The sequence below is a fragment of the Xenopus laevis genome, chromosome 7L (assembly GCF_017654675.1).
Source record: "Xenopus laevis strain J_2021 chromosome 7L, Xenopus_laevis_v10.1, whole genome shotgun sequence".
In the NCBI taxonomy this organism is placed as follows: domain Eukaryota; kingdom Metazoa; phylum Chordata; class Amphibia; order Anura; family Pipidae; genus Xenopus; species Xenopus laevis.
The window spans coordinates 4197214-4224784 of record NC_054383.1 but is presented as its reverse complement, the minus strand read 5'-3'; the positions used below and the strand labels follow the sequence as shown (position 1 = coordinate 4224784).

Sequence of the window (27571 nt, the reverse complement as noted above, 5' to 3'; positions counted from 1 at the left end):
ACTTCTTATCTTTTTTTCTTTTTTTTTTTTTATTACTAATAAAAGTGAATTCCGGCCTAGTGATGATGCGGTCGGGAAGTCTGTGGGTTTATTGCTCTGTAGATCAATGAGACGCTTATTATTTAGCACAGAGAACAAAAAGATTATTGGAAATTTCGGCGAGATCAAAAGGGGGTAAAACGATGCGTCTCCATAACAACCTGCATTTTTATATGCGCCCGTTCTATGGTCCCCATTGAAGTAGAATAAACAGCCGCCTTCAATTTATATTCCCTGTGCAGCCCACACTTTTGCACATTGAGATATTGTCGTGCAGTTGTGTTGGGAAGGAGGATATCACTGTTGTTAGGATTGAACAGAATGGAGTGACTGTAAATGAGAATATTGTCATCCTTTAATGCAAATGACCAGAATTAAAATCTTTTTTTTTTTTTTTTTTTTTTTTTTATGTGTAGCTGTGCTTTACCTAAACGTATATATATTTATTTAGATGCACTTTATGGCAGTTTGGGTTGTATTAGGTGTGTGTTTGTGGTAGTGATGCACGAATCCAGGATTCGGTATTTGGCCTTTTTAAAGGGATCCTGTCATCGGAAAACATGTTTTTTTTCAAAACACATCAGTTAATAGTGCTGCTCCAGCAGAATTCTGCACTGAAATCCATTTCTCAAAAGAGCAAACAGATTTTTTTAATATTCAGTTTTGCAAATCTGACATGGGGCTAGACATTTTGTCAATTTCCCAGCTGCCCCTGGTCATGTGACTTGTGCCTGCACTTTAGGAGAGAAATGCTTTCTGGCAGGCTGCTGTTTTTCCTTCTGAATGTAACTGAATGTGTCTCAGTGGGACATGGGTTTTTACTATTGAGTGTTGTTCTTAGATCTACCAGGCAGCTGTTATCTTGTGTTAGGGAGCTGCTATCTGGTTACCTTCCCATTGTTCTGTTGTTAGGCTGCTGGGGGGGGGGGGGAAGGGAGGGGTGATATCACTCCAACTTGCAGTACAGCAGTAAAGAGTGATTGAAGTTTATCAAAGCACAGGTCACATGACTTGGGGCAGCTGGGAAATTGACAATATGTCTAGCCCCATGTCAGATTTCAAAATTGAATATAAAAAAATCTGTTTGCTCTTTTGAGAAATGGATTTCAGCGCAGAATTCTGCTGGAGCAACACTATTAACTGAAAAAATTTTTCCCATGACTATCCGTTTAAGCAGGATTTCCATTCAGCCTTATATTGTGACATTTCTATTCTATGTGTACTGTATATTGTGAGTGGGTCCCTAAGCTCAGTAAGTGACAGCAGCACAGAGCATGTGCAGTGAATCAGCAGAAAAGAAGATGGGGAGCTACTGGGGCATCTTTGGAGACACAGATCTTTACTGCTAAAGGGCTGTGGTTGCCTTGGGCTGGTACAGAAGCACACAACTGTACAATATTTATAGCAACTTTCTCCTTTAAAAAAAAAAAGTTTATTTAAAGAAAAAGCATTATACAAAAACCACCATCAAACACGAATTTTGGAGTGGCCGTAAATGAGAATATTGTCAATTGACATTATGCCTGGTTCCTTTAATGCAAATGACCAGAATTAAAATCTACTTTATTATGTGTAGCTGTGCTTTGCCTATACGTATATTTATTTAGATGCACTTTATGGCAGTTTGGGTTGTCTTAGGTGTGTGTTTGTGGTGCACAAATCCAGGATTTGGTATTTGGCCTTTTTAAGCAGGATTTCCATTCAGCGAATGCTCGTAGCTTAGAGTCCTGCGCGGAACCAATTTCTAAGACCCAAACCCGCAACCTGCGACCCGAACCACAACCCGCATATTTACCCACTTTGATCAAACAGGAAGTGATGGTGCTGCAAATCGGAAGTGACATCATCAAAAGTGGACAGGACGGAAACAAGTTTTGTAAAACTTTAAACGGAGTAAAATGTAGACAATATTACTTAAGACTAGAAATTTAGATGAGACCCGCAACTCCGCAAACCCATGACTATACCATCATCTGAAAGTCTTCCCCTCATTCCGTAGGGTGCCCGATTTTTTTTTTGTGGGTACCCAACCTGCTGCAGGACCTAGTCAAACCAAATCCATAAAGGAGAACTAAAACCTAACCTAACCTGTTCATTCAGTATAAGCTGAGTAAGACTTGCATTCATTTATTCAGAGTCTAGGTAATATCTATTCATTTTAAGCCTAGGTGAGATCTCTATCCAAACACTCATAGCCTACGAAAGACCTTTACTCATACAGTAGGAGTCTACTTAAAGGAGAAGTAAAGCCTAATTAAAGAAGAAATGTACCAGCCCAAGGCAACCGCAGCCCTTTAGCAGTAAAGATCTGTGTCTCCAAAGATGCCCCAGTAGCTCCCCATCTTCTTTTCTGCTGATTCACTGCACATGCTCTGTGCTGCTGTCACTTACTGAGCTTAGGGAGCCACTCACAATATACAGTACACATAGAATAGAAATGTCACAATATAAGGCTGATTAGTAATTAATACACATAATTACTACATGGCAGTACAGAAACCAGTGCAATTAGCATCAGAATTGAATAATCAGCAAACCTGTAGCATCAGCTTATATTACAGCCAGGGAAGCTCATTTTCTGCTGGATAATTAGTGACGAGCCCTAAGCTTAGCTTCTCAACAGCCAATCAGAGCCCACTGAGCATGTGAGTGTCACAGACACTTTCCAAGATGGTGACCCCCTGTGACAAGTTTGAAGTCCTGGATCATTGCTGCTATTGACAAGCTGAAACTTTAGCCTCGTGCAATAAGTGTCAATATGACATTTTTAGCCACATTCTTTTTTAGGGGTTAGTTGTCCTTTAAGCAACATTGTGGTTCCTAACCTAATCTAATGATGAGGAATTGGGTTAAATATTGTACGTTTCATTGCCGATACCCATGTGTTTATGGGCGACTGATGTAATAATATAAAGATCATCCCCCGGGCGAATGCCTTGGAAATAACATGTAAGTGGATGTGACGCGGCCTCACTGCTGCGCTGGCTGCGAGCGACTCCTGCCCTATAACCATAAGCAAATTGATGTGACATATGGTATTCTAGTCTAGGACTTCCTTCTGGGAACAAGCCTTCAGTCTAATTTAACTACTTATTCCTTGCCTGATATCTCGCTGCCCTGATAGTAGCACAGCAAGCACGCTCTAGTGGCTTTCATCATTGGGAAATAATTACAGTTACATTTCAAGCTGTGTCTCTTTAAATGTGCAGCGCTGTATCCGCTCTGTCCAATCTTGAGTAATTAAAGGGAATCTCCAGCCTGCAACAATTTTTACATAATGAATGAACATATTGTTCTAAGCCACTTCCAAATATCTATTCATTGCGTCTTTTCACCGGTTTCTATTTGCAAATAGAATTGCTGCTGCAAGCGGCGTCTCTGGCTGTTTATATTCTCTCCAGCGCTGAAACAACAGACCTGGAGGGGAACTGATTTCTGTTTCTTTGCTTTTCTGTTCTCTGGGTCTGTATTTTAAAAACCGAGACAAACATTGCTTTCAATACCATTTACGCTTAAAGGGTTTGTTCACCTTTAAATAAACTGTTAGTATGATGCAGAGAGGGATATTCTGAGGCAATTTGCAATTGGTTTGTATTTGTTATTATTTGTGGCTTTTGAGTTATTTAGATTTTTATTCAGCAGCTCTCCAGTTTGTGATTTCAGCCATCTGGTTGCTAGGGTCCAAATTCCCCTAGCAACCATACATTGATTTGAATGAGAGACTGGAATATGAATAGAAGAGGCCTGAATAGAAAGATGAGGAATAAAAAGTAGCAATAACAATATATTTTATAGCATTCTGGAGTTAAACTGATATTCCAGACTGTTGCTTTAGCAAATCTGTAGTACAGGGACCAGTTATCCAGAATGCTCGGGATCTGGGGTTTTGGAATAATGGGTCTTAACTTAAAAAGTAGCAATAACAATATATTTGTAGCCTAAGGGCAGAGATACACGCTGAGATTCTGGGAGATTAGTCGCCCGGCAACAAATTTCCTCTTCTTTGGGGCAACTAATCTCCCCGAACTGCCTTCCCGCCGGCGATTTAGATTGTAGTCGGCGAGAAGGCAGGGAAAGGCAGTTCGGGGAGATTAGTCGCCCCAAAGAAGAGGATATTATTGCTATATGATACATGATATATATTATGGTTCTCGGAGCGCTTCTTTTTTTCGAAGTTTGCCTGAAGTTTCCTCGTGAGGCAACTTGGGAAAACGAAACAAGCGCTCCAAGAGCCATCCCGCCAACGGTTAGGGTAAGGCCAGACGAGGAGATTCGGGAGATTTTGTCGCCTGGCGACTTATCGCCACGTCTTTTGCGCGACTATCTCCCCGAACTGCCTCAGCGTCTTTTCCCCATAGGCTACAGCGCAAAATCGCCTGCGATAATGCACATGCAGCGATGCGTTTTCAATAGTCGCCTAACTTTGGGCGACTATTGAAAACGCATCGATAGTCGCGCAAAAGACGTGGCGATAAGTCGCCAGGCGACAAAATCTCCCCGAATCTCCTCGTCTGGCCTTACCCTAAAGCAGAGAAAGGAGGTTTGGGGAGATTAGTTGCCCCTAAGAAGAGATTTGTTGCAACTGATCTCCCTGAATAGCAGCGTGTGTCTTTGTCCTAACAGAGCATTTGTTTTTAGATAGGGTCAGTGACCCCATTTGAAAGCTGGAAAGAGTCAAAAGAAAAGGGCAAATAATTCAAAAGCTATAAATAATGCAGACCCAAAGTTGCTTCTATAACATACAGAAAGTTAACTTAAAGCAACCCCTTTACGGTACGAAGATCCAATTTCCGGAAAGACCCATTATCCAGTAAAGCAGGATAAAATGCTCCATAGATGTCTTCTTTCATTCATGTGTATTGCAAAAATGACATGGAATCCTATTGCCTTTCATTATGATTTGAGATCCCCTTTAACATGAATGGGTGTTGCCTTCAAGTCAGAGGCCCTGGAAGTAGCCACATGCCCAATATAAAACACTGGCCTACAGTAGCCCCTCTGATCCGTGCTACTATACTGGGCTCAGCTGCTGGGATGTGTAGAGCTGTAGTTTAACCACCTGGAGAAAAAGGATCAATGGCATTAATGTTGTTTCTTTCAGATGTACATACAGGGGTGTAACTACAGAGGAAGCAGACCCTGCAGCTGCAGGAGGGTCCAGGAGGTATAGGGGTCCTACAAGGCCCTCCTGCATATACAATTTAAATAAATATTGGTAAAACAGATCAGTCTCTAGACATTTTAGGATACTGAAAAATAATTTGCTGCTGGGCCCTGTAATATCTAGTTACACCATTACCTCCCAACTGTCCCGTTTTTTGACGGCTCAACCCGCAGTCCCTCATTTGTACTGAAAAGTCCAGATTTTCGCTGCATTGAACAGCCAGAAAAAGAAACCACGTTTCTAACGTAATTGGCTTTTGGCAGTATATAAGATACTTTTGTAATAATTTTGAGATAAGCAAATAAGTAATTGTAACAATATCAGATAACAGGTCCCTTGGGAAAAGTTAGACTCAGCTTAAAGGGCAATTCATCTTCATTAGCAAAACTGTAATAACTGGAAAATAAAAACTTTCATAACCTGCCAAATTTTGTAAAATGAACATGGTAAATTAGGGGGTGTGGCCACAAAAAATGGGCGTGGTCAATACATTGTCCACCTTTTTTTGTCCCTCTTTTTATTTCCAAAATGTTGGGAGGTATGGTTACACCACTGCATATATGTATCTGTATACAGTAAGTACCCAGCAAGCTTTCCTTGAGTGCAATATAAATACTGGATAATAATAATAATAATCTAATCTCTCCTATGAAGCTCAGGCTGCAGATACAGATCATTATGTTTGGAATGGGAGTGTGGCAAAATGGCACATAGAGCTCTAATAAAGACTGAACGGGTGTCTATATTTAAGCACACTTGTGTAAAACTAAATGGGTCTCATCGAGGAGAAGTCACGTCTCCAGCCCTGCACATTATCCTGCACCTTCAATGCCGACTGCCTGCTGACTGCAACTGTCACCCTTCCCTTTATTTAACTGCCGTTATTACGTTTTTTTTTTTTTTCATTATTCCAAATGTCTCCGCAGTTCGTCATAATGGTTTAAATGTTTTGTTTTCATAAACATGTGCGCGTCCTCCGATACAGGCAATTTGAGCCCTGCCATTTGGCAAGAAAGAAACTCGATTGCTTTTGTGTCCCTCGATTTGTGAGGCACGGGGGGGGGGGGTGACGTTTCCTAGAGAAGGGTAATTACATTGCAGATCCGGCTCCTGTTGGTACTTCAGCTTTCTCTTCCTCAAATTCTGCTTTCTTTCCTGGAAACCTAATTACCTCCCTCGTACAAACTCAAAAAATTATAGTTTTTTTTTTTTACTATAAAATCTGGGGGAGAAAAAAAAATTTTTTCTAGGGATGCAACGAATCCACTATTTTGGATTCGGCCGAACCCCCGAATCCTTCGTGAAAGATTTGGCCGAATACGGAACCAAATCCTTATTGCATATGCAAATTAGGGGTGGAAAGGGGAAAACGTTTTTACTTCCTTGTTTTGTGACAAAAAGTCATGCGATTTCCCTCCTGTCCCTTATTTGCATATGCAAATTAGGATTCAGTTCGGCCTGGCAGAAGGTTTAGGCTGAATCCGAATCCTGCCAGAATCCTGTATTCGGTGCATCCCTAAATTTTTTCAGTATTTATTATACCCCGAGAATGGAAATCCAAAAATCCAGCATCTCAGGCCTGCTGAAGTCAGTGTCTTCCGCTTGCTTCAATGAAAAATCGCTTGCAGCAATGCACTCGCGGTGCTTCGTTTTCCGAAGTTTCCTCACGAGACAAATTCAACTGATTGTCCCGTGCACCTCCCAAATTTTTCAACCCTGTTCCTCACGAGGAAACTTTGTGCGACTTCAGAAATCGAAGGGGCGCAAGTGCATTGCTGCAGGCGATTTTTCATTGAAGCAGGCAGAAGAAACAGGGAAGCAGTTCGGGGAGATCAGTCGCCCCCAAAGAAGAGGCGATTAGTCGCCGGACGACTAAATCTCCCCGAATCTCCAGGTGAGCCCTTACCCTAAGGCTACAAATGTATTGTTATTGCTACTTTGTATTCCTCATCTTTCTATCCAGGCCTCTCCTATTCATATTCCAGCCTCTAATTCAAATCCATACATGGTTGCTGGGGTAGGGCCCTAGCAACCAGATGGCTGAAATTACAAACTGGAGAGCTGCTGAATAAAAAGCTAAATAACTCAAACACAAATAATAAAACATTGTTAAATTGCAAATTGTCTCAGAATATCCCTCTCTACATCACGTTAAAAGTTAATTTAAAGGACATGTAAAGGCAAAAAAATAAAATCCCATTTTTAATTTCTTTGATGAAAAATAAATCTATCTCCAATATACTTTAATTAAAAAATGTGAATCGTTTTTATAAGAAACCTGACTGTATGTAGTGAAATTCTCCCTTCATTTACTGCTGTGGATAGGAATTGTCAGACGGTCCCTAACTGCTCTGCAGGGAAACAATCATACTTATGAACAGCAGGGGGAGCCCCAGCCTTACTTCCCAGCCGTGCAGAACTCAAGCTTGTCCTGTATTGATCATTTATGACGACCCCTAAGCAGCCCAGATCACACTGAGCATGTGCACAGTCTTGGTCTTGCAAAGATGTTTAACAAAGTTACAAGATGGTGACCCCCTGTGGCCAACTTTGAAAGCATAAATCATTTGTTTGATTAGGCTTGTGGTGCAGTAAGTTCATGTTTATGTTTAGTATACAAAATACAGCATTTCTAGCCTTATTCTCTTTTACACTTGGCTTGTCCTTTAAAGGTGAACAACCCCTTTAACCAGGCCACCTCTTTTTAAGACAGCAATATTTATCCTCCAATAAATTTCCTGGTTATTCTCCAACAAACTAAGAAAAGTGATAACTTTGTGTATCAATCCATGGAAAGCTTAATGGATTGGCCTGAATGTAGCCTGGGGTAATGTGGTTGGAGAACAGGGTTAATAAATTGGGAGGTGCATGGGACAATGAGTTGATTTTGTCTGGTGGCTCAGTCTATGGGTCAGTTTGGGATATAAGTAAAGAGCCGACTCATGTGTGAGCTCCAGTTTGCTGGCAACTCCTTTATAGTTACTTGTAGTTACTACTCCCCCAGCACTGTCCCTGCACTGTATACATTGTATATATTACTAGCTCATCATAGCAAATAGAAGTCTCTGCACTGAAAGGGTTAGTTGGGTCTCCCCTTTATCTATTGGGAATGTTCGGGCTTTATTTTGTGACTCCAGACTTGTGTGTGTGATCAAGAGGCTTCTCTTCTGAGTCCCAGAGCTGAGCACTTATTTATGAGAGATAATTTGGAACAGAACACTCTGATTATATATCAATATACGCAGCCTCTTCTGCCCTGTCTGATATTTCTCTCTGTAATTGTACAGGTGTCGCCCCGTGTGCAGCAACAAGCTCACAATCAAGCGTTAATTGCCTTCTTGTCTCGCCTGCTCGGCTTTATACAATATTTTCCTCCTTTTGCTTCAGTTCTATTGATTTGCTGTTTAGCGCTTCTCCTGTTGTGATGAGGACCTTGTTTACCCTGGAATTTATACACACAACCTGCACCCGGCAGCCTCTCTACTCCCTCCATCCCTTGGGTGCCAAACGGTATTAAAGGGGTGCTGTTAAAGGGGTGCTGCTTCAGGGCCACAGGCTGGACTCCATTAAAGGGGTGGATCACGTTTACTTTTTAGTATTTTATAGAAAGGCTAATTATAACCAACTTATCGATTGGGCTTTATTTTTTCTTTCTTATTGTTTTGGAATTATTTGCCTTCTTATTCTGACTCTTTCCAGCTTTCAAATGGGGGTCACTGACCCCATCTAAAAAATAACAAATGCTCTGTAAGGCTACACATTTATTGTTATTGCTACTTTTTATTACTCCTCTTTCTATTCAGGCCTCTCCTATTCATATTCCAGTCTCTTATTCAAATCAGTGCATGGTTGCTAGGGGAATTTGGACCCTAGCATCCAGATGGCTGAAATTGCAAACTGGAGAGCTTCTGAAAAAAAGGCTAAACAAGTCAAATAATAAAAATTGAAAACAAATTGCAAATTGTCTCAGAATATCACTCTCTGCATCATACTAACAGTTAAAGGTGAACAATGCCTTAAATGTATAGAATCCTATGATTTTTTTTTTCAGTGCTGCTCCCTTTCTTATGTACACTACTTCAGTGCCTCTCTTAAAGGGGTTGTTCATCTTTAAATTAACTGTTAGTATGATGTAGAGAGTGATATTCTGAGACAATTTGCAATTGGTTTTCATTTTTTATTATTTGTGGTTTTTGACTTATTTAGCTTTTTATTCAGCAGCTCTCCAGTTTGTTATTTTACCAAAATGGTCCAAATTACCCTAGCAACCATGCATTGATTTGAATAAGACATTGGAATATGTACAAGAGGCCTGAAGAGTAATAAAAAAAAAAGTAGCATAGTAGCCTTACAAAGCATTTGTTTTTTTAGTCGGGGTCGGTGACCCCCCCATTTGAAAGAGTCGGAAGAAGAAGACAAATAGTTAAACTATAAAAAAAAAGAAAAAATGAGGACCAAGTAAAAAGTTACTTAGAATTGGTAATTCTATAACATACTAAATGTTAAGTTAAAGGTGAACCACCCCTTTAAAGGAGAAGTAAAAGGCTAAAAGTAAGTAAGCTTTATCAGAAAGATCTATATAATTACACCAGTAAAGCCTCAAAGTAATGCTGCTCTGAGTCCTCTGTCAAAAGTAACAGCACATTTCTTTCCTTCTATTGTGTACTCATGGGCTTCTGTATCAGACTTCCTGTTTTCAGCTTAAACCTCCAGGGCTAGGGCTTGAGCATGCTCAGTTTGCTCCTCTCTCCCTCTCCCCTCCCTGCTGTAATCTGAGCCCAGAGCAGGGAGATACTCAGGCAGGAAGTGATGTCACACCAAGCTAATATATCGGCTACTATCCTAGGTAAACAGAGAGCTTCTAGAGCTGATTACTCAGGTATGGTAAAGCATTCTACAGAATAAATATATAGTGAATAAAGTACCCCCTCTTGTAAAATATAAGGATATTATTAGTTACCGAGGAGTTTCATGACCATATAAAAACACGAGGCCGAAGGCCGAGTGTTTTTATACAGGTCATGGAACTCCGAGGTAACTTCTAATATCCTCATATTTTACAACTGGGGTACTTTATTTATTATAATACACAAATTTTAGTAAGTCATGTGACAGAAATGACATCACTACTCACCGTTTATAAGGATATAATTTACAGGATATTCATGGCTTTTGTGTATTATAGTATTATAGCTTGCACTAGTGTGGTTATTCTATTTGCAATAAACTGCTTCGGTAGCTTTCCTTCTCCTTTAAGGATAAGTGATCTAGGCTTCAGTCTGGGGGTCCTTGGGTAATCTGGTTGGAAAATAGGGTTAACCATTTGTGGGGCATTTGGTGTGATCCCCTTTTAAAGTGGAGAATATTGTGTGGTTGGATCGCCAGCGAATGACTTCATTAGATCTGCAGCCACAATTAAGGGCAATGCTTCACAAGTAGATGATGCCGCAGATTAGGCTGCCCCTAATAAATCTTATGGGGTCTTTTCCTCTGCACTCTTGTGTCCAGGGCAGTCACCTCTGGGCAGTTGTGAGTTCTTCCAAGTCCTTCCATATTGTTTCATATGAATGGACTGTGTATGACAGTTGCCCTAACCCAGTTGCCTTATCTCTAGATCACTCGCTTGCACTCGGCCCCTGCTCATGTCAGCTGCCGCTTCTGTCTGGGTTCTTATTATTCTAATTACAGGAAACGCCTCACGGAAAGGCAATTTTATCAGATTGACGTGCGCTCGTATTTCTTCCGGCCCAGTCGCTACTCTGTGTTTAGCCTTCAGTCACTGGTCAGTCCGTCTGTCAGGAGTCCATTCACCTAAAGCCAACGGAGCAGAATGAAGGCATCCGGCTGGAAGCTGCTGTGAGATTCTTGGTCCGACAGATGATTTGTGTCTTTAATATTGGGAATTCTATGGGCTGAGTCGTGGCCTCTTGTACCCGGCCGTTGTGCGTCTCTGTGTATGGGTGTAGCACACTGGGAAGGGTTAATGGAATAGGGTCACAACCGTTCTTTAGGTGGTAGTATTATTATTAGTATTTTCCAAAATAATTGACTATGCGTTCTTGCTTTAAAGGGGAACTATCGCAAAAATGAAAATGTAATATAAGCTTTAGCATACTGAAATACAATCAATTCTATATTCAGCATTGTTTCTGAAATAATCAAGTTTATCTTCACTATTCCTCTCTCAGCATCTGTTTCTCTTCATTCTCTCTTCATGCAGAAGTTGGGTGTCAGATATTCACTGACAGTTAGATCCAATATATCTTATAGGGGGGCTCCTTTTGCCTAGAAGATGTATTAGAGCTCACTCTATTAAACTCACCAGACATCATGTCTCTCTACATGCAGGATTTGTGCAAAGGCAGTTATTTTGTTAGATTTTGTTTGTACTGGAAACAGTTATTTGAGTGACCTCTAATTCATCTGCTAGGAAAGGAGCCCCCCTATAAGATATATTGGATCTAACTGTCAGTGAATATCTGACACCCAACTGCTGCATGAAGAGAGAATGAAGAGAAACAGATGCTGAGAGAGGAATAGTGAAGATAAACTTGATTATTTCAAAAACGATGCAGAATATTTAATTTGTTTATATTTACAAAGTTTTTTATTTCTGTATGCTGAAGCATATCATTTTAATTTTTGCGATAGTTCCCCTTTAAAGAGAGAGTTTATATTCTATAATCTGCATATATGTTACTTCGTGTCACAAACCTCATGCAGATTCTATAGCCTGTCATGTTGTTTGGTTCATTTAGTCAGGCACTGAGACTATAAATAGTGGTGCCCATGGGCTCTGCCGTCTAAATGTATATGACTACTTCTCATATATGTCTCCATTCTACCAATCATGGTCTCCTCTGCTTCTGCCCTGCACACTAGCCATTGTTACCCCCCACCCTTTCCTTCTGCTTCCCTGCACCCTGTCAGCCAACCAGTAATCATTCAGCCGTTACAAGTCTATCATGGGTACCGCCACTTCACTCTGTCTGCATGATCCATTGGCCAAAGGCATCGACTCTCTCCCTGTATATGGGATGATCCGCGTACTGTCACTTTAACTGCTGCTCAGTTCCCCTTTCATATGTGTTTATTTTTCCCCAAGGGAAAAAAAAGTGGAGGAGCAGGCTAAGTGTGAGAACTGTGAATTATATTGTGGATAATGTACCCCCTACTGTAAATGATAAGGATATTAGAAGTCACTGAGGGGTTGTTCTGTGACCATATAAAGGCACAAGGCTGCAGGCTGAGTTATACAGGGAACTCTGAGTATCACTCATGTATTATAAGGGATAATGTACCCCCTACTGTAAATGATAAGGATATTAGAAGTCACTGAGGGGTTGTTCTGTGACCATATAAAGACACAAGGCTGCAGGCTGAGTTATACAGGGAACTCTGAGTATCACTCATGTATTATAAGGGATAATGTACCCCCTACTGTAAATGATAAGGATATTAGAAGTCACTGAGGGGTTGTTCTGTGACCATATAAAGACACAAGGCTGCAGGCTGAGTTATACAGGGAACTCTGAGTATCACTCATGTATTATAAGGGATAATGTACCCCCTACTGTAAATGATAAGGATATTAGAAGTCACTGAGGGGTTGTTCTGTGACCATATAAAGACACAAGGCTGCAGGCTGAGTTATACAGGGAACTCTGAGTATCACTCATGTATTATAAGGGATAATGTACCCCCTACTGTAAATGATAAGGATATTAGAAGTCACTGAGGGGTTGTTCTGTGACCATATAAAGGCACAAGGCTGCAGGCTGAGTTATACAGGGAACTCTGAGTATCACTCATGTATTATAAGGGATAATGTACCCCCTACTATAAATGATAAGGATATTAGAAGTCACTGAGGGGTTGTTCTGTGACCATATATAGGTACAGGGCTGCAGGCTGAGTTATACAGGGAACTCTGAGTATCACTCATGTATTATAAGGGATAATGTACCCCCTACTGTAAATGATAAGGATATTAGAAGTCACTGAGGGGTTGTTCTGTGACCATATAAAGGCACAAGGCTGCAGGCTGAGTTATACAGGGAACTCTGAGTATCACTCATGTATTATAAGGGATAATGTACCCCCTACTGTAAATGATAAGGATATTAGAAGTCACTGAGGGGTTGTTCTGTGACCATATAAAGACACAAGGCTGCAGGATGAGTTATACAGGGAACTCTGAGTATCACTCATGTATTATAAGGGATAATGTACCCCCTACTGTAAATGATAAGGACATTAGAAGTCACTGATGGGTTCTGTGACCATAGGTTTAGTTAGCAGTTGTTTGATTTTTGTTTATATGATTAGAAATACTCTTGATATGTTGCAATTTGTTATATTAAAAATACTTTTTCTTTGTTTAATTAAAGGTTGAGTTGATTAAAGGGAATTCCCTGAGCTTCGGATTAATGCTGGGTCAAGCAAGGGACGGAGACACGGGACATGTCTGTGTTGAATCAGTGACCCCAAATTCTCCGGCTGCCGCTGTGGATCTGAAGAAAGGAGATCGTCTTATTGCCATAGGAGGTAGGGGGGATAGTTTGGGTTGTTCAGTCGTCCAGTAGGGCTGTGTTTAGGGCATCTTGATGCAGTTCGTTGATCATTTAAACCTCTGGTTGGTTTTTAGTATTAGACTACCAATCAAATTCTGATGCCACTTACCCCCTAGCAACAAAAGGATAAATGATAGAAATAAAAAATGTAGCAAATCATTAAAAAAGCTTTGCAGTAGTTTCCTTTTAATTATTAATAGAATACAGTTCTTACATCTTTTACATCGTCCTTTGTTTTGTTTTTCTGTTCTTCGCCCATTTTTAGGTATAAAAGTAACATCCTCTATTCAAGCATCGAAGCTCATCAAGCAAGCCGGAGACAGAACCCTTGTGTTTTACGAGAGGCCTGCTGGTCAGAAGCAGCACACTGGCAGTTTGCCGGAGAACCTTGGGCAGCTGGAAGACCCTGCATTTACTGCCTCTGCCTTTCCCCAAAACTTCGAAGAGGACGCAGTCGGCTTCATCGTGGATCCGGAAAACAAAGAGTTGGATTCAGAGTTTGAGGATATCACCTGTGAGATCAAGCCACCCGGAGAGACCAAAGAGGATTCTGTTTTTGTATCTCCAAGTCCTAAACGTACAGCGGCAACGCTTTGTACAAAACCCTTAGGGTCCGTATCCCCTATTCTAAACCGAAAGTTGAATTTGCCAAGTCAAACACCTTTGAAGACCCAACCCAAAATAAATAAAGCTGCCCCTCCAGAATCCCAAGACTCCACACAGCAAAACAGGTCTTCTCCTGCCAACAAGCCACCAGTCCCGCCAAGGCCTCAAGTGAAGCTTACGTTGACTTCATGTGAAAATCCCAGTGCTTTGGAGACGGGAGAGGCCGTTTTAGAGAAACCTGAAAGACCACCCCCACCATCTTCAAATGGAGATAAACAACCAGAGAAAAATGCAAAAAATACAGAGGTGGTAGATGAAGCTGCTGTGCAGAAACCCAGTTCTGTTAAACCAGATATTGCAAAGGATAAAATATCGGAAAGTTCCTGCAGCACAAAAGACAGTGTTGATGATCAGCACGTCTGGGAATCGCAGGAGATATTGTACAGGAACAAACAAGGGCGTTGGACAAGGTCATCTTGTATATTTGATGTTGAGAATTATCACCAGTATCTGAATGTTGCCCTGTGGTGTAGAGACTCGTTTAAAACGGGTAGTCTCTGCTGCGTGGGGCACATTAGTATCCGACTAGAAGACGTAGCCTTAGAGTGCCTTGCCACCGCCTCCCTGGAGTACCTAACCAGTTTTAAGCTAAACCCCACTGAACCTAGAGCCTCCGTTAGCAGAACTGCATTAAGAAATCTAAGCATGCACAAGGGTTTCAATGAAAAATATTGCTACGGGGACGTCACTTTAAATTTCAAATATCTGATGGAGGGCGAGTCTGAGACTTCGAGCATGTTGTTGGAACGAGATCGGGACGTCGGCTTTCAGGATGACGGTTCCTCGCTTCAGAAAGAAGAGCTTCCGGTACCCCTGATGCTGTTCGCAGAATCCAAACACAACTTCCAAGACACGCAGTTTCAGAACTCCACCTTGTGCGATTACTGTAAAAGGAAAGTGTGGACCAAGGCCGCTTCCCAGTGTATGACCTGTGGCTACGTGTGTCACAAAAAATGTCAGGAAAAATGCTTGAACGAAAATCCTTACTGTGTCGCTACTGAAAAAAGAGCTGACCCCGAAGCGAAATCTTTTGGAAATAGAACTACGGGCATTACCAGGCACATTATAAACACTAGTTCCCGCCTGTTGAACCTACGGCAGGCTACAAAGCTACGGCAGCCTGAGCTCGGTTCGGATTTGGTGGAGCCGTCGCCCAAGCACACCCCAAATACTTCAGACAATGAAAGTAGTGACACAGAGACATGTGGGTCTGGCAGCCCTTCAAAAAGAGCATCTGGTAGCAGTGGGAAATTAGTCCGTAGAGAAGGTGGGTTGGATGATAGCGTGTTTATTGCAGTGAAGGAGATTGGCCGTGATCTCTACAGAGGGTTACCGACCGACGAAAGGATACAGAAGCTGGAGTTCATGTTGGATAAACTACAGAATGAAATTGACCAAGAGCTGGAGCACAACAACTCCCTAGTGAAGGAAGAGAAAGACGCCACCGAGGCACGACGAAAAGCTCTCCTATGTGCCGCCTTGTCTAAATCCAGCGAGAGACTTCAGGCTCTTACATTGCTCATGATTCACTATAGAGCTGGCATCGAGGATATCGAATCCTTGGAAAACTCTTCCCTAGCCCAACCCCGGAAAAACGCTAAATGCGAAGAAGAGCCCATCGTGGCCGTAGAGGCTGACCATAATGACGAGGAGGAAAATGATATAGGCCAACCAGAAAGCGAAAGCCTCGGCTGCATATCTCCGGAGGACAAGGTTCCTGGTTCCCTTGAAGCTGAGTAGGACACTACATGTTCTCTGGGAGTTCTAACCACTTTGTTAGAGCTTACTCATTATTTGCACTTAATAAAGATATATCACGTAGTCCCTTCAGTTGTCTGAAGCTAGAACTATATCACAATGCTTTCACTACTAGAATGGGACCTTCATGATTCTCATTGAATTTTATACGTTTCTCTTGGCTCCCTGGTCTCGAACTCTGGAGTCCGCCAACTGGAAAGAGACTCCTAAATGGGGTTTAACGGTTAGCATGTAAATCCACACTGGATATTTACTACCTTCTGTCCCATCCACCATCCTTTCACCTCTCCTTGCCATGCACTGTTGTGTTTTTTTTTTCTAATGGGTATCTTTGTGTTTTATTTTATTATATCAAGAGGTTCAGCAACAATGGCCGTAGAAAGGCACTACACTATTTTATGGCACCCTCTATACCACTATAAAATAGATTTTATTGATAGACTAGGGGCTTTCATTTCCTTTTAATACTAATCTAAAGAGACCAAAGATTTGTTTTGTGTTCAAAAATATAATGTGAATGTAAACAATGGCAACAAGGGATAGATCTCCACATCTTTATGATGTGTAAGAAGGGATTCCAGACCCCTAGTATGGATAATATCAGGGGCCCTCGGCACCCATGAGAGTTATAACCTACAAACACTCGGAGGTTGCAAGATTCCAAAATGGAATCCTGTCTACTTGTCTACAGAGAAGAGAGTAAGACTAGAGGCAACATAAAGTTCTCCCTAATTATGTCTCTAGGTGTCCTGTATTACACGCACAGTGTTTCCCATTGATATAATCAGTTTTTCTAAATGTTAATTTTAAGATTAATTTTTACCTTTTAAGACCATTTAGTCCATATTGTGACATGTGGATGTTGATTTGCACAAGGCTCACCCCAGAGTAGCGTCGCTGCACATGCCCCAACTCCCAGTAATGGGACCAGTAATGTTGGATGGATCTAACCCTATATGTGTGTACTGCTGTCTGTCTTTTAACTGCCAAATGTTTACTTTAGAAATTGAATTTATGCTTCTTCTTTTTTTTTTGTTGTTGTTGTTGTCTTTTCTGTGTTTTTTCTCCTTTTTATAAAAATTAAGATGCAGTGATATTTTGTAATTGCCAGTAACTGCAAGAACGCCCGACTAAAAGGGAAATGCAGCCATGTTTTTCAGTAGGAACGGTTTTCCATTTCTGCTCCTGCCTGAAACAGTATGGAGATGAATGGAGTTTGTGTGAGCCCAGTGCATACCTTTTGTGGTATATACAAACATAGGAATGGGAGTCACCATAGTAGAACTAGAAGACCACCAGTACAAAACAACCACTATGTTAAAAAAACTGAAATGCAAAATGAAGGTTCTACTGGAAGCACCAACAGTCCATGGTTTTTGCTTTTACCTTTAAGCCCTAAGTGCTGTTTACTGGCCTTGTCCTGAATTTTGTTGTATATTGGCCCTTAAAGGAGAAGGAAAGGTTAAAACTAAGTAAGCCTTATCAGAAAGGTCCATCTAAATATACCAGTAAACCCCCAAAGTAGTGCTGCTCTGAGTCCTCTGTCAAAAGAAACAGCACATTTCTTTCCTTCTATTGTGTACTCATGGGCTTCTGTATCAGACTTCCTGCCTTCGGCTTAAACCTCATTGCCCTGGGCAAGAGCATGCTCAGTTTGCTCCTCTCCCCCCACCCCTCCCTTCTCTACTGTAATCTGAGCCCAGAGCAGGGAGAGACTCAGGCAGGAAGTGATGTCACACCATGTTAATACTGCAGCTCCTATCCTAAACAGAGAGTTTCTAGAGCTTTTTACTCAGGTATGGTAAAACATTCTACAGAATAAATATAGCATTCTAGCTTGCAATATTGCAGCTAATCTATTGGCAATAATATGCCTCCGTAGCTTTCCTTCTCCTTTAAAGACTTCACCACCAGGGGTGACCAAGTGCAACAGGTAGAGTGCTGTCACCCAAATAATAAAATAATATCTAAGGTGTGCAACATGCAGGGAAAGCAGCTCAACATCTACGTGTTTCTTTCACCTTGACTTTTCTGATTGGGCAAAACAGGTCAAGAAGACAAGATGCTTGACCTTAAAGGGATACTGTCACAGGAAGACATGTTTTTTTTCTGCAGTTAATAGTGCTGCTCCAGCAGATTCTGCACTGAAATATGTATTTTAAAAGAGAAAACTGATTATTTTATACTTTATTCTGAAATTTGACATGGGGCTAGACATATTGTCAGTTTCCCAGGTGCCCTTCGCTCATGTGACTTGTGCTCTGATAAACTTCAGTCACTCTTTACTGCTACACTGCAAGTTGGATTGATATCACCCCTCCCTTCCCTCCCTAGCAGCCCATCAGCAGCCTATCAACAGAACAATGGGCAATTAATCAGATAACAGCAGGCACCTCTGCTGAAGGATTTGTTTTCCATTGCTTGGTTCTCCCTAGACCCATGTAATGGTAGACACGAGAATAGCACCTAAGCAGGAAAAACCCAGGTTTTATCTGCTTGGGTGCTATGCGTGTCTACCACTAGTTGCTCTGGAGTACGACCCAGGTTGTGGTAAAATACAGTGGGAAGGGGAGAAACAATAGGTGTCTCAAAGCAGTTCCATCCTGAAGTGCTGGCTCCTTCTCAAAGCTCAGGATCAGGCACAATGCACTGAGATGGCGCCTCCAGACCAATATTACAGCTAAAAAAATTAATTTGTTGGTTCAAGAATAACATTTTATATGGTAGAATAAATTATTTACAATGTTAACAGTATAATTTATAAGTAAACCATAAAAATCATGACGGAATCCCTTTAAGATCCTTCTAATAAAACTGGCAAAAATGGTAAATATCATGGCCATTTATGAATTATTCAACTGTTTCCCTGTGTGCTGGTTTTTGGGACATTTGATTTAATGGGGGGGATTTTTGGGGGCCACCCGGCCCCATTGGCTCACAATTGGTCCTTGGCAACATTAGCCATTGTTTCCTTGATGTAGAAGTTCATCCACAGACATAAATTGATAGTGACCAAATCCCATTTATCATCTCCCCCAGGCTTGTCAGTTACAGAGCCAAATGTTTTAACAGGGACACATAAGGAGCCCTATTTGTAAAGTGACATTTCGGGAAGGGCTCTAGTTTTGACAAGCTTTTTGCCATTGTTAACAATGTAAATATTTCAACGTTTGCACCGAAAGAATGCACCGAATCCAGGATTTGGCCTTTTTCAGTAGGATTCGGCTGAATCCTTCTGCCCGGCCAAACCGAATGCGATTCCTAATTTGCATATGCAAATTAGGGACGGGGAAGCAAATTGCGTGACTTTTTGTCACAAAACAAGAAAGTAAAAAATGTTTTTCCCACCCCTAATTTGGATTTGGTTCAGTATTTGGCCAAATCTTTTGCAAAAGATTCGGGGGTTCGGCCAAACCAAAATAGTGGATCCAGTGCATCCCTTATAGTTAATCCCATTCTTTCAATAGCATTTTGATGAAATATGGATGACTTCTCTTCATTGACCTGTATGAAATGTGGCCAGGGTGATATTTTGGTTGAAGTGGAAGTAAAATTGAAGGTCGGCATTTATTCCATCCCCTCCAGCCTTGTGCCATGGCCTTCAAAGTAAGTTGTAGAGGCAGATCTTTTGGTAATCACTAGGGATGCACCGGTTCCAGGATTTGGTTTGGGTTTCGATTCTGCCTTTTTCAGCAGGATTCGGCCAAATCCAAGTGCCGAAACCAAATCACGTGACTTTTCATCACACAAAAAAGGATGTCAAAAATTTTCTTACCACATGCGGTTCTCTTTCCTCCTCGTTTCCATAATTTGCATATATTTGGATTTGGCTTCCTATTCTGCCAAATCTTTCACAAAGGATTTGGGGCGAATCCTAAAGTAGTGCATCCCTACTAACCACTCTAATTGGTCAGCTGCATTCTGGCCAACTCAAAGACTCCACTAAGTCTTGTTTTCAGACCATTAATGACTCCATTGTTTCAATTAAATCCAATATATTGATTTTGTGGATAACTGATCATCTTAACCATTGGTTTCTGCCAGGTCCGGACTGAGAATTAAAATAGGCCCTGGCATTTCAGGTACACAGAGGCCCAATCAGCCCACATAGAGGCCCAAACAACCCCCACCAGCCCACTAAATACTGACTTTCTATGGCACCTTATAGCAGCCCCTCTGGCATTTGCCAGAACCCACAGATTGCCAGTCCGGGCCTGGTTCTGCTATGGTTCCTTTGTACATTGCACATTTGGGTGTGACTGAAAGTGCCCAAAGGAGTCGTCACTGTGATACTGAGGGAAGGACATTGCCTGTCTTGCTAACTTTTCTCATTCCTGCAGCAAAAAAACCAATGCTACGTGCTGTGACTACCGATGGTTTTCTTTTATATCCAGAAATATATACGAGGGGTGGGGCAGAAGAAAACATTTTGCTACCCGCTGTCTCTAACATTTGTCTTCCAAACCAGCTGTACCCATATCTGCCTGCTAGGTGGTACATTCCATGGACTGCAAATTAGGAAGCTGCTGTGATTGGACAAGGCTCGCCCCTTCCTCCTCTCCCTTCTGTGTATTTATTTTGCTCCATGTTTTTGCCCACTGGCTCCGAATATAATCTGCAGTTATTTTGATGCTGCTAAAGTTTCACGTGTCTCTTTTTGTACAGAATAAATGTAGGGCAATATTTTTTATATACAATAGGGATAAAATAACGCTTATGTGTCTGTTCATGGATTCACCTTTTATGAGGAGGAGATGCGGGCGGTGGTGCGTCGCCGGCCAAACTGAACTGGGTGTTTGACTGGAAACAATTAATATCATTGGAAATGTAACTTTCTTGTAAATAGCTTCAATAAAGAGCATTGCAGGACAGACCGGGTGCTCATTTCTATACAATGTGGTGTGTTTGAACTTTTCTCCATGGCTTTAACTGGCTCCATACGTTTTATACATGCGCTTTGCATTCGATTTGGATACGCCAGATCTAATGCAAGTAATACCAATGTCAAAGCTGATTTCATATGACACGACTGTCGGATGAAAATGCTGCTTTTTATCCGATGTTTTTATCCATCAGTCGTGTCGGATCAGCTTCTACGTGCAACATTTGTGTTACTTACATTCGATTCGGTGCATCCGACGTGATGCCTGCAATTAGTCTCATCGCGTCGGAACGGAAGGTATTGCAAGTAAAATCGCCCGTGGAGTATCCTTAAGGTTTCATGTTTTTTTAATGAACCAATGTGGTCATCAATCCAAGAGAGAAATCAAGGATCTCCAATCGAGATCTGGACGATTTTTAGCCAGATATTGTTCAGGGAGGCCTTTTGGAGGGTCCTGTACATGGTCAGATAAATTGCCCAATCGGTCTAAAGGACCTGGATTGGCAGCTTAAATCTGCCTGTGTATAGCCACCTTAAAGGAGAAGTAAACCCTTATTAAAAAAAACAAAACCCTACCCTACATAGACCTTCCCCCCCCCAGCCTAGCTGCTACCCTGGGCAAATGCCCCTAACTTTTTACTTACCCCTCGGTGCAGATTCACAGCATCGAAGTTCACGGGCGGCATCTTCTTCAGTCTTCATCGGGTCTTCTTCTGGCGCTTCGGCAATCTTCGCGAATGTGGGCGCATGTGCAGTTGACAATAACCTGAAAATTGCGCATGCGCCGATACTTCCCGATGAAGACAGAAGAAGATGGCGGCCGTGAACTCCGATGCCGTGAATCTGCACCGAGGGGTAAGTAAAAAGTTAGGGGCATTTGCCGGGGTAGCAGCTAGGCTGAGGGGGGAGGGGGGTCTATGTAGGTAGGGTTTTTTTTTTTTAATTAGGGGTTTACTTAAATCACCTGACTCTCTTAAAGGAAAAGTAACACCAAAAAAAAAAAGTGTTGTAAAGCAATTGCAATATGATACTTATGCCCTAATAAAAACGGGTGTGTATGCTGCATAGCTATCGACTACAGCTTATATAAATGATCTGCTTTGTATCTATGGAGGCAGCCATTCAAGGCTGAAATGGGAGGGATGGCCCAGGTTACAGAGCAGATAACAGAAAAGTTCTGTAAAATCCCATCGTATTCTTCAGAGTTTACCTGTTATGTGCTATGTAAACCTGAGCCCTTTTTCAGCCTCGAATGACTGCGCCCACGGATACACATCTTGTTTATATAAACTTATAGTAGTGTTGTTTTTTTACCAGTGCAGGCCATTAGTACATTATTATTTAATTTCTTGAAATCGCTTTCAATGTTTGGTGTCACTGCTCCTTTAAAACATCAGACCTGAGGCAGCGTCCCATTCAGAGAGAGAGCCCACGGAGGCAAATGCTTCAGGTACATCGGCTTATAACGCGGCTCACGTCCCTGACTTTGTTTCCTGATAATAATCGGAAATCTGCCGAAGCCGCAAATTGGAGAAAATTATTACTGATGTGATCTCATCTCGTGTTTATTTTATTATACCTATAAATACCCACTTTATTTACCATTTACTGGCCTTATCTCTGAAATATTTTGAGAGTAGTTGTTGGGGGTAGATCTGTATCCTCAGTTTATGGTTGTTGGTGTGCCATGGCACATTCTATTTGGCTTATACCCTCCAATCTCCCGAGCCATGGGGCAAATTCACTAAGATTCGTAGTTGCGCCAGGCGTAGTTTCGCCAGCGCTTCGCAAATTCACTAAAATCCGAAGTTGCGCACAGGGGTAGCGTAAGGTTGCGAAGTTGCGCTAGCGTTGATTCGCTAAGTGAAGCGAAGTTACGCTAGCGAAGGCTAATTTGCATACGGCGCCAAATTCAAATTTCAATGGAGGAATACGTATCAGCACTACAAATGCCTAGAAAACCTTCAAAACATCAAATAAAAATGTTTATTTTGCCCTACACATGTGCCCACTGTCTAGGTAAGTTCCATGAGTCAGGAAATGTAGGGGGGAAGGAGGGGAGCCCCAAAAAAATGTTGCGATCTTTTTCAGCCTATCACCCATAATGTAGAAAACACGCCAGCGTTTTTTGGGACTTAGAAATAATTTTGACTTTTTTTGAAGCAATCCCTATTTACTCTATTGCGCTTCGCCTGGTCTGAGGTGGCGAAGGAAGTCTAGCGTAAAAGGTAGCGTTCAGTACACTGCGCAAGTTAGTGAATTTGCGTAGTTACGTCCGTAGCGATAATTCGCCAGGCGTAAGGGTGCGAAGTAACACTAGCGAATCTACGCCAGCGTTCGTTAGTGAATTTGCGCAGTAACGAAAATGCCAAATGCTAGCGAAGTAACGCTAGCGTTCGGCGCTTAGTGAATTTGCCCCATGGAGAGAGGCTTTAGCATAGAGTCATCTGGGCTAATGTGCAACAGCCAGAGAGTATAGAGTACCTTCATTAGCCAGGGCTGGGCTTTTTAAATAAGCTTCACCTCCTGCTAACAATATATGGCCCTTGTAAGATAAATTAGCATTTTTTCCCTTTAACACCATGGAGTATTCTGTGTCCCCATATGGTGGGAAGATAAATGCTCTGCTTTTGTGGCTGAGCTCAATACAGTTCCCCGGGCCGAGTCTCACTGTTTGCACAGCTTGATTTGTTTGCTAATGTGAAACAACCTCCTACGGTTACTGTTGAATCCAGACAAGCACCTGCCGCAACATCTTTGAAAGAAATTTAAAAAAAAGAAATGTTTATATACAGTATCCTGATTCTATGACATCATGAGGCCAAATGTATCCCTCTCCATATTTGTGCAAAATAGCTGCTCAAAACTTACAATGGGGTGATGATACTCTTGTTTCCATTTTTTTTAGTTGTCCTTAGTGTGAAGTCTTTATAGGTGCAACTCCCCGGCTGCAGTCAAGCACCTTTACAGTGGGGGGGAGGGGATCCCCAAGTTTATTTTTTAAACCAGTGAGTCACATTTAGATGTAAAAAAGAGCTGGTGAGCAAAACAAACATGAAAAAATGTTCCTGGGGGTGCTAAGTAAGTGCTGTGATTGGATATTTGGTGGCGCCTATGGGGTCTGGCAGCATACAGAGCCTCTGGTTAGTTCTTATGCAACCAAAACTTGCCCCCAAGCCTGGAATTCAAGGCAATTGAATTGAGGCAATTGGGAGCAGTTGGAGATCACTGTATTTACATTTAGTTTTTTTGACCCTGCTCAACAGAAAAATGATTTCATGTCAAATTGAAAATCGATCTCTGAAAAGAGATATTGACTGTTCAAAAACACAACTGAATGCATGAGAATACGTACCCTTTAATGTCATCCCTCTATAGTTACTCCTACAGCCAATTCATTCCCAAAGTTATATAATTAGTTACATGGGGACCATCTGTGTGTAGTCAAGGGCCTTCAAGTGTATGTGATATAAATACATGCAAGAGGCGCAACTTCTGGCTTGTGTCAGGGCATCACCTACACCATCATGAAGAACCTCCCAAACAATTCCACGAGAAGGTGGATATAAGAACGTTTCTGAATAGCTGATGGAGTACAGATATAGCAATCATTAAGCAATTAAAAAATTGGGGCACAGCTCTAAATATGCCATAACCTACAACACGTGCCATAATCTGGGCATAAACTACACCACCATGAAGAACCTCCCAAACAATTCCACGAGAAGGTGGATATAAGAACGTTCCTGAATATCCGATGGAGTACAGATATAGCCAGGGCAGCCATCAGGGGGGGACAGGGGGGAGAGTTGTAGGGGCCCCCGAGGGTAAGGGGGGCCAGGTCACGCCACACTTACTTGATTAGCCGGGCCCCCCATCTTTCTTAGAGCTGCTGACTTCGGGAAGGCATGGACGTTTAAGGGGCCCTGGTCACCAATTTTCTCATAATGTGGGGGAGGGGGCCCTGGCCACCAATTTTTTTTTCTCATGTGGGGTCCTAGCCACCAATATTTTTTAATGGGGGGGCCCTGGCCACAAATGCTTTTTTTATGGGGGCCCTGGCCACCAATATCTTTTTATTAACATGTGGGAACCCTAGCCACCAATATTTTTTTAGTTTTTTTACTGTGTGGTGGGGGGCGGACCTGTGGGGTGGGGGGCGGACCTGTAGGTGGGGCTTGCAGTGGGTGCAGCCCAGGGGGCCCAGAAAATTTTATCGTATGGGGCCCTGCGATTTCTGATGGCAGTCCTGGATATAGCAATCATTAACTAATTAAAAGATTGGGGCACAGCTCTAAATATGTCAAGACCAGGCCATCCACCAACAGTGTCCAAGCATCCAAGAAGGAGACCAGTAAAGGAGGCCAGGAGCTTATGAACTCAGAAGGTTCAGAGACTGAAGGGAAGAAGTGCTTCACCAGTCACGGCTTTATGGGAAGGTGCGAAAAAGAAAGCCACTATTAACTAAAACACACATGGCATCTTGCCTACAGTTTGCCATAAGGATCATGGGAGACTCGGAAGCTTGAATGAAGAAGACCAAACAGTGATCATCATAGACAAACACATTGACCCATGGTGAATTCTTCTCGGCAGAAGGTGTGGAAAAGGTAAAGAATGCAGCGAAATACAGGGACATCCTGAGGGCAAACCAGATACCGTCTGCAGGAAACCTAAAGGTGGCCATAGACGTGACAATTACGATCTTTCCTGGAAAAACGGTTTCCAGGAAAGATCATTAGTTTCAATACACACGTGTAGAGCTGAATGGTCAGATATACATATAGAAACAATAGAACTAACAATGGCTGATGTTCAGGTGCCTTCAGAGGCGCCTGATTGACAAGCCGACTGATATCTAAGTCTTCTGCTGATACCGGTTGGCTCATCTCCCACCATATACGCACCCAATAGCATACAAACATTTTTATGATATTTTATGAGTTTTGTGCAATATTATCGGTGTGTCAATGGCCACCTTAAGTTTTGGGTTGAAGTTGTATACCACCAAGAGAATGAGATCAAGAATAAAGCCAAAACAAATTAATGGTTTAAATAAAACAATGCTAATTGTGTTGGGCCTGGAGTCAGAACCTTAATATAATAGATTTGTGGTTAGACTTGAAAATGTCTGTTCCCTTCAGATCCCTGTGCAACCTGAGCATGAGCAGTTTTGTATAGAGGAATGGGAGGGAGGGCAATGGTTGTGTTCAGTTGTAGAAAGCTCCATCCACCCAGACTCAAGGCTTGAATTGCTGCCAAAATGCTGACTTGAAGGGGTTATATATATATATATATGCCCTCAATTAATTTTGTGTTTCTTCATGGGGATTCATTAAATTATGTCACTTTGACACAATAGAGTCCATTTCTGCAGATGATAAGTCTCAAAATAATTTAAAACAAGCTTCCATGTTCTTTGGGAATAAAAAAAAAAGGGGGTGAACGCTCAGAACATCTCAAATGACCTCCAGTCCCACCATTGATGCCTATGGGAATCACATTGAGATGCTAGACTGGTGTTTTCATGATATTTCCATAAACAGCTAAATTTGGGGCATATTCCTGAAATCACAGCATGTTAAATTGGGGGCACCTTTAATGATCTCAGCTCTGAGAACTCGGGGCAATTGCCACATTTAAGGCTGAACCTTTTTAAGGACCACAGATGGACCATGAACAACAGAATGGGTCTCCCCCCAATAATATCGAAACAGAAAAATAAAAAAAAAAGATTTAGTTTTTATGCATTTATACACATTTACAGTACAGATACAGTAGTTAAAAATATATTATGTAATAAAATTAAATACATAAAATAAAGATTTTCAACCATATTTATAGCTATAGAAAAGCTTCTTGTTACTTGATAAGGCGGTTGGCAATGTGTGTTGTTTCTAAGTCACCCAAGACGGGGCGTCCAATCCTCTCTGTTGGTAAATATGGCAGCCAGTGAACCGCTGGGCCGCCGTCTTACCATTGGTTCAAAGCAGCGTTTAATATTTGCGTTTTCTCTGCTCTTGTAATGCAAATCTCCAGCAATTTGTTGTCAAAGGACCCATTTTGTTAAATGAACCGAAATATAAATTATAGTCTTCCCAACTCCGTATGAAATGTTCATATTTAATGTATCATTAATGGACTGAATGTTCAAGGAATAGTTCAACACTAGAGGAGCTGAAGTTCTGCCCATGGAACATCAATCGGCCACCCTTGAGGTCCTCTCATCAATAACATGAATAGATTAATGTGACTTCAATATCTACGAGCGGGTTATTGAACTGGCCCAAATGTGGAAACCTTAAAGGGATACTGTCATGGGAAAAAAAAATTTTTTCAAAATGAACCAGTTAATAGTGCTGCTCCAGCAGAATTCTGCACTGAAATCCATTTCTCAAAAGAGCAAACAGATTTTTTTTTTAATTTAATTTTAAAATCTGACATGGGGCTAGACATTTTGTCAATTTCCCAGCTGCCCCAAGTCATGTG

The 27571-nt window shown here is 41.7% G+C and overlaps 1 protein-coding gene across 1 annotated transcript in view; it reads left to right on the top strand.

Moving 5' to 3' along the window:
- Positions 1 to 17324, top strand: part of pdzd8.L (PDZ domain containing 8 L homeolog) — a 49020-nt gene extending 31696 nt beyond the window's left edge. Inside the window, exons 5-6 of the mRNA XM_041570027.1 lie at positions 13594 to 13750; positions 14042 to 17324. Coding sequence (XP_041425961.1) covers positions 13594 to 13750; positions 14042 to 16182 — 2298 coding nt within the window. The 3' untranslated portion in view covers positions 16183 to 17324. The remainder of the gene's footprint in view (positions 1 to 13593; positions 13751 to 14041) is intronic.
- The last annotated feature ends 10247 nt before the right edge of the window (positions 17325 to 27571 follow it).